Here is a 15,188-nt window from a genome sequence, read left to right on the forward strand (position 1 = left end):
ATATATATATATATATATATATATATATATATATATATATATATATATATATATATATATATAAATATATAATATATATATATATATATATATATATATATATATATATATATATATATATATTATAACCGGTTTACTTATAATTTACAGAAAGATTGTTGTAAAATAGTTATGTTTTTCATGTTTGTAAAACTATTGGATACGAGAGCAGTTTGATAAGACTTTTTAAATTTCCCTCACACCAAATTTAAAGGCACCTAACTTTATCATGATATTTTGTCCACTCGGTTTAATTTAACTTGTACTTTACAATCATTGTCACTACACAACCTCTAATATTTAAACTATTCACCATCGTGCTTCAAAATACATAACTTGCGCTACTAATGCAATCTAGCACATTTTCTGTTTACGAGAGACCCATTTCCAGAATAAATGGTAAATGGCTGTCAGGATGGTGATCGAATGAACAAGTCATAAATGAAATAAATACCAATTTTCATGTGAAAATTTATTAGTTAGAAGAAATAAAGGAATTGGAAAAACGCTGGATTAAATTTATTGATGAACGAAAAGAATATGTTGAGAAAGAGAACGCTTTTTGCCGAAAAGGTATATTTGATTTTTTGAAAGATATTGTATTGATTTATAAACAAATCTTGGTATCTAGCAAATCTAAGGCAAGCAGGTTCCATAACTCTCCTTTGGTGGGCTCGAAGGCAAAACGGTAAAAAAATCAAACTGTAAAAACTGTCGCTGCACCCTGAGTTATTAGAAATTCACCCAAATAATAATTCTCAAATTATAAAAAAAATTAGAGGATGTCTTCTCCTAAATTCCAAAGCTTTTGAGAAACTACATTCCGTAAGAAACATGAGACAATAGAACCAGTTCTGGGATAGGCCCTCTGAATAAATGCAAAACTAGGTCGGCTTTAGTTTGTATCATAACTAGACCCGAACTTTATCCCTCGATATATCTCAAACTTTTGGATTGGCGTGACTAGTTAAATTAGACAATCTTCTGCCCCACTCGCATTTCCCGGTACTAACTAAAGTCGTACTCCGTTGATCTATAGAAAAGGTACAAAAGAGAACTCAACACGATTCACACATGGGTTAGAAACTGGAAAATACAGCTTAATAGCTCGAAATATGTCTGAAAAATATTGCATTGTTACAGTACTTTAAAAATCTAGGTGCATTACTGGCGGAAGCCTTATTCTTCAAGCAAAATCAGCAAAATACCTCGGCGTCATGATATAATTTCGACAGTAATTTAAAGTGGAAACATCACTATAGACAAAAAAGCAAAGCATATCAGGCTCAGTATCAAATAAATGAACTGGTTAGTTGGAAAATATTCCTATCTAGATTTAAGAGCAATAAAATTTGTTTATGAGTCAATTAAATAGCTCATTTAGACTTATAGAATGTAAATATACGGTTACACTAAGACCGACTAAAACCGACTAATAATCGAACTCTGCCCAAGCATATTTCTTCGATGAATTACAATATTATATTATGAGAAAGAACTGACAAGCTCTTCGAAATATAATGGGTTTACGAAGCTATCCAAAATTTTGCATTGAAATATGAAATAAGGCTATTAAGTTACACCAACTTGACCGCATGTTAGTTACAGGATAACGCGCAGGAAATCGGAAGATTGAAGAGTATCAAACCACAGGAACTATTGCAATGTATAAGTGTATTAACACGTTAACAAATAAATAAGTTCCGTATTATCAAATAAATAATACAATACATATAAATTATAAATTGCATTCCAATTATATTATTACAACCTGTATAATGAAATTGTCGGAGCAATGGTAGTTTAATATTTAAAAAATATCCATCTTTAATAAGGAACCTTCGTTTTACTGGAGACTTTTTTGCATTTTAAATATTATGAGAAAGAGGGCATAAAAAAATTTGAGCGAGGTAAGGCCGTTCTATTCATTCGTTATTCAGCAGCAGCAGTATCGTTCCCTTTAAATATTTGACAAATGAAATAGGTCCATTTTTTGGATTTCCAAAAAGAAATATTCGTAATCCATAAGTTCAATCCAGAAAAAAACGCAACAGTTTTTGGACTGCTTGAAAAAAGAACATTAATTTTAATTTTCAGCATTAAGGAATTGTATTACATGATGATTTAAAGCCTATTTTAATAAAGGGTTCCGAAGATATTTTGTTATATTTATTAATATGGAAGGGTAGAAGAGTTTAATATTAAAAATTGTAGAAAATTTCTTGAGGTATCTTATAAAGGTCTTACTAGCTATATACGTATATGAAGTGTAATTCTGATCGGAATTTTCGGCGATAGGATCTGGTATACTGATATTTAACCCATATCTTGGTTTTTGATATAAATATTCAATATTATATAATATACGCAATAGTCGCTGATGCAGATTAATGGAATCGAAAAACAGTTCTTCCGAGCCAGTGACTTAGACACTGCTACAATTTGATATCCTTAATTTAAAACATTCCATATGCGTTGTGTCAAACAAATTCTGCCTGTTTCTCTCTGAGATCTTATTAGATGCTTCTTCTTGTATTCGAGACACGATTTCAATAATCATCCATTCCATAGTTTCTTAAGTACTCCATTCTGTCAAAGTTGTGTCATTAAATTTTGTGTTTTCTACATAAGTATTTCCAAATAGGTTTTTATTGCAAATTTATTCACACTACAGCATCTTTGTTATAAATTACATTCAATACAATCTTTTTTCTCTCGATATAGGTTTAAATATATTACTGGCGGTAGATATTGGTTAATTATATGTTTGCATTTAATTTTAACTTTAACAAGCAAACCTTGGAGTCTTTCTATTAAGTCGGATTTCCCTCGTCAACTCTAGCGAAATTACCACTTAAAAATATTTAGAATTGCAGAAGTAAAATCATAATTAGGACAATGCTATCTCTAGTGGATGCCCAAAAGAGGTTGTTACCGACAAAAACAGTTAAAAAATCTACGAAATGATTATGAATGACCGTAATTTGAAGTTGAATGAAATATCAGATACTCAGTGCAAAGTGGGTACCGCGCGAGCTAACTTTTGACCAAAAACAATAACGGGTTGATGATTCGGAGCACTGTTTGAAGCCGATCAAGCGTAATATATCCGAGTTTTTGCGTCCGAAGTGTAATCGACAGCCATCCGTGTGGACTGCACACGATGAACCCGCTCGAAAGCGTGGGAAAACGCTATAGTCAGCTGGCAAGATTATGGTGTCTGCATTTTGGGATTCCCATGGAATAATTTTTATTGACTATCTTGAAAAACGAAGGACCACCTACAGCGACTATTACATAGTGTTATTGGACCGTTTGAAGGGCGAAATCGCCGAAAAACGGCCGCATTTGAAGAAAAAGAACGCCCTGCTTCATCAAGACAATGCACCATGTAAAAGCTCAGTGAAAACGATGGCAAAATTCCATAAATTGGGCTTAGAATTGCTTCCTCGTCCACCGTGTTCTCCAGATCTGGTCCCCAGCGACTATATTCTGTTCTCCGATCTCAAAAGAATGCTCGCGGAGAAGACATTTTCGTCGAATGAAGAGATGATCGCCGAAACTGAGGCCTATTTTGAAACAAAGGACAAATAGTACTACAAAAATGGTGTCGAAAAGTTCGAGGGTCGCTATAATCAGAGTATTACCCTTGATGGGCATTATATTGAATAAAAAAAGCTAATTTTGCCAAAAAAATGTGTTTAACTGTGGTAAGCCGTGGACTTTTCAATTGATCTGTTATAAATAGGAAAGCGTATTAGTAGTAATGATCACTAATATCGTAAAGAAAAATAAATATTGAAATTAATTAGTTTGTTTTTAAGAATGATAAAAAAACACAGTTTTAGAGTAAAGAGTTAGCGGTCCTCCAGGTGGCGGTGTACGGTGGTGGGGCCCGCGCCATCGCCGTCGCCTGTCGCTCTCCGTCGCCGATCAGTTCAGCGCCGGCAGCCCGTCTGGAAAAGCCCGCGCTCCGACCCGGAAAGCTCCGGCATCTCGACTCACGCCACACTCTTCGTCCGGCAGATCCTCGCGATCTCGTTGCCGCGGACCCGCCCACTTTTACGCGCGTCCCCGTCGCCGCCGTGTGGACTCGGCCTTAACTTTTAGTACTGCGATCGTTCCGGGTACCGACGACCGGACCTGACTGCGTACGCCCGCTGTCTCCTGGATACAGTGTCCCGTGGGTTCGAGTTACGTGCCATTGTTATTGTTATGTGAGGTGGACGTTTTGGATCATGTGGTACGGAATGATGATCGGTCTCGTTTGTTCCCTGTTTGGGATTGTTCCAGTTCTTGCTCAAGGTTTGTTCGTTTCTTTCTCTAAAACAAAAAAAAAGGAACAACACCAATTGAGAATTTGGTGAAAACAAACTTTACAGTATATGAAAATAGGATTAAACCAAAGAATGAAAACAATATGGATAATTGTTTAATAAACAAAGCATACTCTGAAAATAGTTGATTAAAAAAAACTATACTTCAGAGACAAACTTCAACTAATTGAAGCATAACATAGGTATTTTAAATAAACCAATATGAGCTATTTCGAATCTTTCGAAACCCTTCAATCTTTATGTTTTATATAATTATAATTAACGAAGAATTAAATCTTATAGCGAGATGGTTAATAACATTAAATTAACATAATATATAACAAAAATCTCTTTTTGCTCCTCTAATTTTTGTACGTAAGTATTTATAAGAAGAAGAACAAAAATTCTAAGATATAATTTAACTATTTGGTCAAAAATTACATATAGAAAAGAAACATTATTTTGGAGATCTCCAAGAAAACAGAAATCAAGCCAAATTTTGTACCAAAATTAATCGAAAAATTATTATGGAGTACTGGAAGATCGTATATATATTAAATTCATAAAAATTACTTTCAGTTTGGTTTATCAAAATAAAAGAAACAAATTATTGCTTTAATTGAACCATCAAATATTTGGATGTAAAATAAAAACAAAAATTATTTTGAATTTTTTCAAAATCCTCAAAATAAATATTTTATAATGATATTGTTACTAACATTCGATTATTCCTTTAAAATGCCTGCCTAATTATATACGTAGGAAGTTCTAATAATAAGAACTAAATTCTCTCAAAACAATTCAATTTTATTTTCAAACGGTACATAGAGGAAATAAGTATTTTTCCAGAAAATAGTAAAACAATATCTAGAAATCAGAAACTATCGAGATTCAAACCAAATTATCTACAAAGCCTAATCATAAAAGTTATCAGTGGGACAGTGGTTCAGTTTTTTTTAATTAAGTTTATTAATTTAATATATTTTCTAATAATAATCGGAAATCTAATTGATTCCAAAGAAAAACGACGAAAGAGAAACGCCAAAGCTAATCGGCTTTTAAAAATACGCAAATTCGAAATTATTTGCCAATTCAGGCATATATTCCAAAAACGTCAATTATAACGTAATATGATATCGGGATTTGAAATTTGGTGAATATAACCTTGGTTCTATATATAAATATCCCGAAATTCATTTATAATGAAACTTTAATAAGCATAATAATAAAAATAAAAAGGGAATTCCAATATTTGCATTTCTTTATAGTCTTGAATTAAATATCTAGAAATCATTTCTACAACTTATATAATTTCATTTTTTTTTATAGTATAATTAATTTTAATATAATATACTATGGAAGAAGTTTAATATGATTATTTTGAAATTTGGTTAATAGAAGTGAAGAAACATATAATTATCTTAGATTTTATTTATAATTACATTTTTTATCAGCATAATACTGCCAATAAAGACGTAATTTAAAATTTTTTATTTACCTGTACAGTATTGAATAAATTTTGTCATTCTTTTAAAAACTTTTAGAATAAAAATTCTTTGTAAAATGGTATTGTTGTAGATTTTCAAACTGCAATGGCACCTTTTATACCACATTTATTTTAGTGTAAAAACTATATATTCAGTATAATTATAATAAGACGAAAGTTAATGACAATATTTAATAAGAGAAGAACTTCAAATATTATAAAACAAATAAAGGAAAAACACGAACAAATATGATCTATGTCTGATGAAATGGCAGTTCATTTATTAAAATTGTAAATTATTTAAACAAAGATAAAAAGGAGTTTAGAAGTTTATATATATAGAACTTTCGCTATGAAATTTTACAATGATATTTTTGTAAAACTAAATTGATATAAAAAATAACTCAAATTCTTTTTTAAATACCAACATAATTATTAAGTACCTAGAGATTTCAAATAAATAAACAGGAATTTTGGAGAACTAAGTTTCTTACAAGTATAATATGTATTATAGCGACATAAATTATAAGCAAGAACACGAGCAAGAGATTGTTAATGCAAATATCAATGTTATAAACTAAAAAAGGACTAAACTATTTGAAAAATGTAATAAATTTTCCAACGATTATAAAGAAATAAATTATTTCTGAAAACATAAGCTATGAGTAATTTATTACTGTAGTGAAACCGTATTACTATATTAATATAATCAATAACGCAAATTTATTTTGAAATATCTGAAATATCTTGTTTTTAAAAATTCCCAGAAATTTTTAATAAAAATCAACAAAAATTTCCCGGAATTTAGTGAAGACTTCAAAAATCATTAAAATTCATATTAATTATTTATGAAAGAAAGGCAGTATATATATATATATATATATATATATATATATATATATATATATATATATATATATATATATATGAAGACTGCACTTCATTACCTTATAAATTCAAATAAGTTATGTATATACAAATATTTTCCACCTTTTAAAGCACAAATAAATATTTGCAAACATATTACCTAAATATAGGATGGTTTGATTTGACATTATTTATGGAAATAAATTAACATATGGCAAAACATAACACACATTCTTTATAACAATGACCTTGTAATATACAAATTTTACATGAGTTATATAATATATATAAAATAATATAATAAGATTGGAAATACCACATAAAATGTAATGATTTATCTAATTAAAATTTGTCGAAAACACATTTATATAGTCTATTCAAAGTTTTTTAGAAATGCATCATGGATTTGTGACGTCGAAATATTGCAACGTTGCCGAATTAACTCTGAGTTTTAGTTCAGTTTGGCTTTGACATACAAAAAAAATCTAATCTAAATAAAATAATTGAACAAAAATATTACGAAATATAATTTATTTTAACATTATAGTAAATCTAATCTAAACATATAAGATTTTATAAATAATACAGTTCTGAAAGAAAGTTATCAAAGTGATAAAAATCAGCAAAAGATAGAGTTTCAGATCCTTTGTTTGAATTTGGCATTAGGTTTAGGAGTTAATATAAGGAATATAGATAAATTAATTTTATAATATCTTGAACACTTTTCGCCAGTTTTCAACTCAAACTCGAGGAACTGATCCTATAGATTGGTGTATCAGGAAATTCTTCTGACAATGATGAATTATTAGAGTATCTTAATTTGAAAAATCTGTACCACAAGTCATGATTGTACTCTAACAATTCTTATTAAGGGTTGTTATACCACCTTCCTACTATCCTTTTATATGTTATATATATATATATATATATATATATATATATATATATATATATATATATATATATATATATGTATGTATGTATGTATATTAATATAACATGATTAAATCATATTGTTGACTTCTCAACTGTAACAAGTCATTAATATTCTGTTTTCAAATATATTCGCCTATACTAATGTAACTCCGTTTCATATTAAATTGAAATCAATAACTAATTTATTCTAATTGATAGTATAATAAGATTGTTAACTTAATTAAATGTTGTATTACATTCCGGTAATTGTATTCCGGCAACTATATAATATAAACTAATAATCTATGTTAGGTTTTGTCTAGATGCCCTTATGGATCAATATAAATGTGCAGAATAATTAATCTAATATATGATAAATAAAAAGATTCTTCAAAAATCATATAATGACGTAGCGTTTGTGAGCATTTATTTTTAATTTACCCTTGATATTGTTCTTAATGATTTGATCTTCATTACTATTTAAACCCCTAAATGTGGTGAAATATGTTATCTTAAGTTATATGTTAACTTAAAATAAATATATTATTAAATTTATAACTAAACTTATTTATAGAATTATTATTTTTACTTTAATAAAAAGAACAAGTTGCGTTTAGCATTAGATATCTTCAGTTCTAAAATCAGAAACTAAAATAATACTTTCAATGCCAAGCTCTATAAAATTGAGACCACAATTCAAACACAAAAAATGTTCTGATTTGTTTATAAATATAAGGAGTTGTTTCCTTTAGAATAGTCTTATTTAAACCCAATTACTCTAGGTTTTGGTTGGCGCAGTGGTCAAGGAGTCAGAACGATTGTCGTGGGTTCGAATTCTGTTCAGGCATCGATATATGTATATAAGTTTATGAATGTTTATAAATTTGATTGAAATTAGGGCAAAAGTGCAAAATCCGACAAATCGGATTAATGCTGCAGGAAATGGTTCAAATTCAGCGTTAAGCAACAGATCCAGAGCAGACAGGACTAGGCAGTATTTGAATTACTGCTAATTAAAACATGTAAATGATAGTCAAATACATATTTTTAATTTATAATTCAATTTCTAATTAAAAATGCAATTTGTAATGTGTTTCAAATACTGTTAGTGCTGAAGTATTTTATAGTTAATATTTCAAGTATTGATGGCTTCAAAATTCATTTCAGCATAAATAGATTTAACGATATTATTGTTGGGTCTTGCAGAAAATAATATTTGATAGCTTTCCTAAGCAAAATGATGACCGTTAAATATATTAAACTGACCTTAAAGCAAGTTTGTTAAACTGTCACTAGTTACAAAATACGTTGGTTATCAGAATGTGTCACAACAGACGAGAGGCTAATAATTCAAAATCTCGTAGAGACAAATTACAAAAACATAAAATAATTCCCGTTAGTAACAAGAGTATGACTTGATGATGATTCGACTTGATGACATGATTTAATTGTTTTGACAAACGCAGATAGTGACACATTAAAAGTTAGAATTAGTCAGCTTCTTAAAGGATAAAAGAAAATTCTAATTGCCTTAAATGAGAGATAACATTTTGCGATTTATATTTTAATTAAAGCAAAACTTGTATTTTATCCAGCTCTGAGTCCAGGTGACAAAAAATCAAAACAATATAAACCCCAAAATAGTTTAAAACTACTCACTTACTTAGCTTAATAAATTTGTTTCTAATAATTCAATATATCTATCATTTACTTAGCAGGCTTCTAAAGCAATATATTAAAGTTAATTATAGCAATTTAAAACATAAATAACTACAATTTATATTACTTAGGTTGCATTACACCCTACGCTACCCATATAACCATTGACATATTTCAGATGATTCATCATTCATATAAGCACGTATCTCTCATTCAATTGATCTTAACTAAACCGTACACAGAAAAAAAAACGAGTATGCAAGTATCGTCTGTCAATTGACGTCATCGAGAGGGTCCCGCGGACCTTTCCAACTTAACGGCTTCTAATTGGTGATTCATATAACCTTAAGGTTAATACGTTAGATGAGCGTCTAATCCGTCGTCTTCGCCAGGGAACCTGCAGTGGTCAATTGGTGTTAATCATCCATGATATACACCTTGTTGACAGCATCTTTAAAAGTTTTAATTTATCATGAACCCACACAAGAATGTTGAACTATACCGAGTTATTGGACCGGTTGTAAATTACCGTCTAAAATAATATGACAAGAAATGATCATCAGGCGAATTTTATTCTAATTAAATTAATCGACTAATTATTTATTAGCAACAGATGTAGGAAAATATTTAATATACAGGGGGAGCCAAATATAATACAGTTTGTAAGAGCATTTGGTATATATTTATATGCGGTTCAATAAAACAATTAGGTGCACTTTGGCTTTGTCATATAACAAGATTCCAATCTAAACAAAATAAAGAATTTTATTAAATATACTTTTTGTTATAAAATTTAATTTACTTTAGGCCTTAAACTACAGTTAAATATACTATATGAGGTAGATTTGGAGGCTTAATCCACCTAAATTAACAATTGTATATCCAAATAATGTATTTTTCTTTCATTAGAGAGCATATTTACCTTTTTAGGATTAATTCTTGTTTCCTTTATTACAGTGTTTTCTTGTCAAGTTACTTTTACATAACTGTATTTTTCCTTAGATTCTTCTTTTACTCCCTATGTGCATTTTTCTAATTTGATAATAAATTATAATTTGAAGTCAACCTCGCTAGTTTCTTTACCATATCTGAAAAACATTATTTATTCTCTTTTTTACAAATTGTATTCTTAACAATTACACACAAATGTTTCGCACTTCACAATACGATTTTCTACAGTTAGCCTTTGTAATAATTATATACTTATACTTAGTTGTTTTCACTTTTATTACACTGTTTTGGTAATTGTCAGATTTGCATCATAATCTCACATATCCAAAATGCCTTTTGAAAATTTGTCTAGACTAAAGGTGTTATTGTAGATACTACTTCTTTCTGCATTTACATTATTTCCATTCTAGGTGTTATAGTTATTACATGTACAGTTATTACTTGTACATCCTCGTCGACCTGCATGCCTGTTTTAGTAAATCTTTGCCACACCCCATATTAATACGACTAGATAAAATATGCTACGGCTCTATGGTCATATTGTTCAGCCATGCAATCTACTTTCAGTGTATCTATTTTCAGGCCTAGTTATAAAAAAGTAAATTAAATAAAATGCAATTAAATATTTCGTTGATATATCTTATATATCTTGATAACTTAATTTATGTGTTGGAAGACCCAGCTTAGTTAGAGACTTTTAAATGGTTCTCATACCAGGGCAAAGATACATTATGGCTTATCTCATCTTATCTTATCTTATCTTATCTTATCTTTCTCTATTAAACACTAGTAAATTTCAATTAGCATCATAAAAGGAAATATTTAATTGCAGACAGTTATAAGTGCTACATTTAGGTAAATCTATTTCAAAATTATCCTTTTAGTACATAACCAAGTGTAGATGGTATAAATAGGGATTAGTAGGTGTTGTGTACCATTATGACTTGTAATACCAGTATCTTAAAATGAATAATTAAACGACTCAACACTACATAACAGGTATAATGTATCATGGTAACACTTCAAAACACTGCCAGTAAGTTATGTACCAAGTTTCAATGTCTGCGAAACAAATAGAAAAATTGAATAATGAATAATTGTGTATTATGAGAGTAAAGTATGTAGACTAAAACTTGTACCACTATCTAATCATATTAATGGACAGATATAGATTCTAAAACAACATTTAATTTAGAGTTTAAACTTTGTATGTGTTAATTTTTAAATATAAAATCTACTAGTTCGCAGATAACCAAGGTTCATAGTATTCAAAACATTAAATGTAACTGCTTTTCTAATGCCATAAAAATGGTTTCATTATATTTCAAATGATATTTATTGAAAATTCGGCGGTAATATCTTATAAAATACCTTACATACCGAAGTACCTAGCAACATACTATCAAAGTTAGAATAATTTTCTGGTAAATTTTCTGATAATACCCACCTTTTATGAACAGGGTTTCGAAGTGAACATTACAAAAAAACTTTTTACCCATAGCAATAGCTTTGATGGCTCCCATAAATATATTTATAAACTTCTCCATTTGGGTATTCAGTTTCGAAATTCTTCATGACGATCAATAAACCTTTCTTGCCATTGTACGACACACCACGTATTGTCCAATAACTTTTTATACACACACACAATTTTATTTCGTTATAATATCCATTCACTACATAATGACTCTTCTGAGTCCAATTCCACCATAAAATCACCATCTGAATCAAGTGGACGAAACGATTCACTTTTAAAGGGAACATTGTCTGACGTTTAAATTACAATTTATATCGAATTAGATATCGGGTTCTTTTATCATTCTCGTTCCTTTACTCGCTGTTCTGGGGTCTCGGAAAATTAAAACAATATAAAAAATAGATTAAATCACAGTAAAATTTTAACGTATCAAGTTTTAAATTTAGGTCTGACGTTAACGTAAGGTTGATTTTAGTTTTTTCCTTACAATATATCACTGAATAGGTCTTCAGTTCAACTAACAGGAACTAATTTATTCATGAATGTACCCTTTTCAAGAAGGATACATTTACTTTAGTGGTTCTTTAATTTTTAATTTACATTTTTTGGAACAATTCACTCAGCTGATGATCTTTTGAATTCAATTGCAGACTGGTAATTTAAATTTTGTTCAGTTGTTTTTTATATTTAACATTTCCATGATAAATTTTCCTTTATAATTCTTATTAAGCGAAGATTTGACCTGTGCTCGAAATTCAACCACAATTTATGAAGTTAATCATGTTTCTGTCATAACACAGTAAAGGGAATAATTTAAAAATGATATGTTACTAAAACTATCACATATACATATAACAGTATTTTCACAACGTTAAAAAAATATCTTTGCTTATTATTATATGTACTCTTTTGAAAAGGGATACATTTACTTAAATGGTTCTTTAATTTTTAATTTACATTTTTTAGAGCAATTAACTCAGCTATGATCTTTTGAATTTAATTGGGGACTAGTAATTTCAATATTTATCAGTTGTTCTTTATATTTATATTTAATATCTAATCAGATTAAAGCATACTGACTGGGGTTTTTCTTAAATATTTACATGACCAGTTTCCCTTCGTAAGTCTTATAAAGCCAAGATTTGGACTCGACATTTTTTAGCAACATTTGAGAGTGTTCTTTATTAGTGGTTTTTAAAATCACAAAAGTTTAACACAGAAGAGTAATTTAAATAATTTAGAAATGATATGTTACTATAACTTATTTTCGCAGTGTTTTCAATATAAGATCAGAAATGTATTTGATATACATTAAAAATTCTTCCTCAATATAAACTTTAATCGTGCTAAATATCGTCTATCCAAGTGCCCCCCATTTCCTCAAAAATGGAGGCAAAATTTCGTTAATAAAACTTATCAATATAAACTAACTGAGCTATTGTTGTTTAAAGATATATCTAATATTTTGAATAAATGGAACATATTTAATTATTATACAATATAGGAATGCAGTTAATTTTCCTTTTAATATATGTTTTTTCTATAATTCCATTTCTACTTATTCAAAATGGTAATATTGAAAGTATGGTTAATGATATCTGAATAATAATGAATGAATCTTCATCAGTAAAAACGTGTAGATAGTCAGTTTCATTCTGACATGACTTTCATATGACGTTGATACATTTTATAGAAATTTTCATAAATCATCGAGCAGGATTATTGACTATTACAACTGATGCTTTTAGATAGAATTTTGATCAAAAATTAGATGTTATATATACAATGTACCATAAAGTATCGTAATTAATATGATGAATATCATGTTAAATATAAAAACCTATGAATACATGCTTGATTGCAAAGTTCTATTCCACCAGAATTATTCACCATCTGATTTTTTTGCACCAGTGATTTTTAGTTGTTTTTGACCAAAAGTCAAAAATACTTAGAAAGTAAAGTGATTGAAATGAATAGTACTTGTAGGAATCTTGAGTATGTTCAAACTTGTTTTATTTTTCTTAGTATTAGTATGGTGATTAAGTGTTGTTCAAGTGCTGAAATCAATTAATAGTTCTTGTGAAGCGAATATTTTTGCTATTCAAATTTCTTTATTATTATTAGTTATAATACAGAAGGTACATTATTGAAATCTCTACGAAAATAGGAATACTGTTATTTCAATATCGTCTAAAGTCATAAGTATATAAATGATAGAGTTGCTAGAGGTAGGTATCTTTTTATTGATTATTATCTATACATGAGAATGTAAAATCTCACGTTAAGTAAGACCGGATGCCTTCTGGGATGGTTAATAAATTAGTCACTCGGCTATCGTTAGGCTTAATATTCGGAGCTTATGCTAAGCACCTGGTTCAGTCTAGATGAGCTCTAAGCAGTAAAATGCAGTTGGAGAATATAATTTTGTGAGTTAATTATGTAGAAGATAATTTTTCCTAAAAATATTTCATATGTTGTGATCTGGCCTGACATATAAATGCTTACAAAACAATGATATGTTTGAAACATTCATATAATTCTTGGTCACTGTAAGAAGTGAAAAAAAGCATTGGCTATTGAATAATACAAAATGTTGTGATAATTAACTAATAGGGAGTAACTAATGTCCGTAATATGGTCCATACTTCTCTACGGATCTAATGTCTAGTTCAGATTTTTTACACCCAACCAGGTAAAACGGTTTCAAGTTTTCCGAAAGCTCCTCAGGAGAATCTTAAGTGCTCTATGGTTTGTCAGAAATAATCATGGGAAACTAACACTCAAGCACTTCATATCTCAATATTTCCACAACCAATAAGTCAGCTCAAGTTCTTCTGAAAATGCGTTTTCTCGCGAGCTGGTGAACGTGGTGGGAGCACTGCGTCACCGTTAACCTCTGCTTTGTCAGACTGAAACGACCTCATCCGTCACTGTAGCCATAATTTTTGCCCCATGCGGTAGCATGCAGCAATATATTAATTCAAGTTCGGGAATCTATATTTAGTTTCACTATCTGTTTTTTAGCCGGGTCCTTGTGTCCAATAACGGCTGCCCGATTGGCGGGTACCATATCGTCAATTTTAATGCAGTAGCACTAGCGAACTTCAGGGGTTAACGGTGAGGCAGTTTCGATTTAGTGTGTTGGTAAGCCCAGGCACTCCCACATAACTCGGTCCAACTTGTCACACCAGGGCAAGTCTCCGCGACCAAGAATGCATCATTCATTGTACCGCCTGGTTCTAGGCCAGAACAAAAAGAACCTCTGGTACATACGATTGATGGTGTTGGGTATATGAAGACAATATATTTTTCGAAAACTGAAGTAGAAGGAGAAACTAAAGAAGTTGCTGGTGGATCAGCGGATCTAATAGCAGTAAATTACAAAATCGTTTTGGGATAAGTTGTGTAATTGATCCAAATCCATTAATAAAAAGTACGTGTTTTTGATAGGATTAGTAAACACAATTACAGTACAATA

The 15,188-nt window shown here is 29.6% G+C and overlaps 1 protein-coding gene across 2 annotated transcripts in view; it reads left to right on the forward strand.

Moving 5' to 3' along the window:
* The first annotated feature begins 3,974 nt into the window (after positions 1-3,974).
* Positions 3,975-15,188, forward strand: part of side-VI (sidestep VI) — a 743,337-nt gene continuing 732,123 nt past the window's right edge. For both annotated transcript variants that reach the window (XM_076401766.1, XM_076401767.1), the window contains exon 1: positions 3,975-4,344. In XM_076401766.1, coding sequence (XP_076257881.1) covers positions 4,278-4,344 — 67 coding nt within the window. In that variant the 5' untranslated portion in view covers positions 3,975-4,277. The remainder of the gene's footprint in view (positions 4,345-15,188) is intronic.

The sequence above is a fragment of the Rhynchophorus ferrugineus genome, unplaced genomic scaffold, assembly GCF_030347505.1.
Source record: "Rhynchophorus ferrugineus isolate W39M unplaced genomic scaffold, kcgeb_rfMv2 rfM4, whole genome shotgun sequence".
NCBI classification, from domain to species: Eukaryota; Metazoa; Arthropoda; class Insecta; order Coleoptera; family Curculionidae; genus Rhynchophorus; species Rhynchophorus ferrugineus.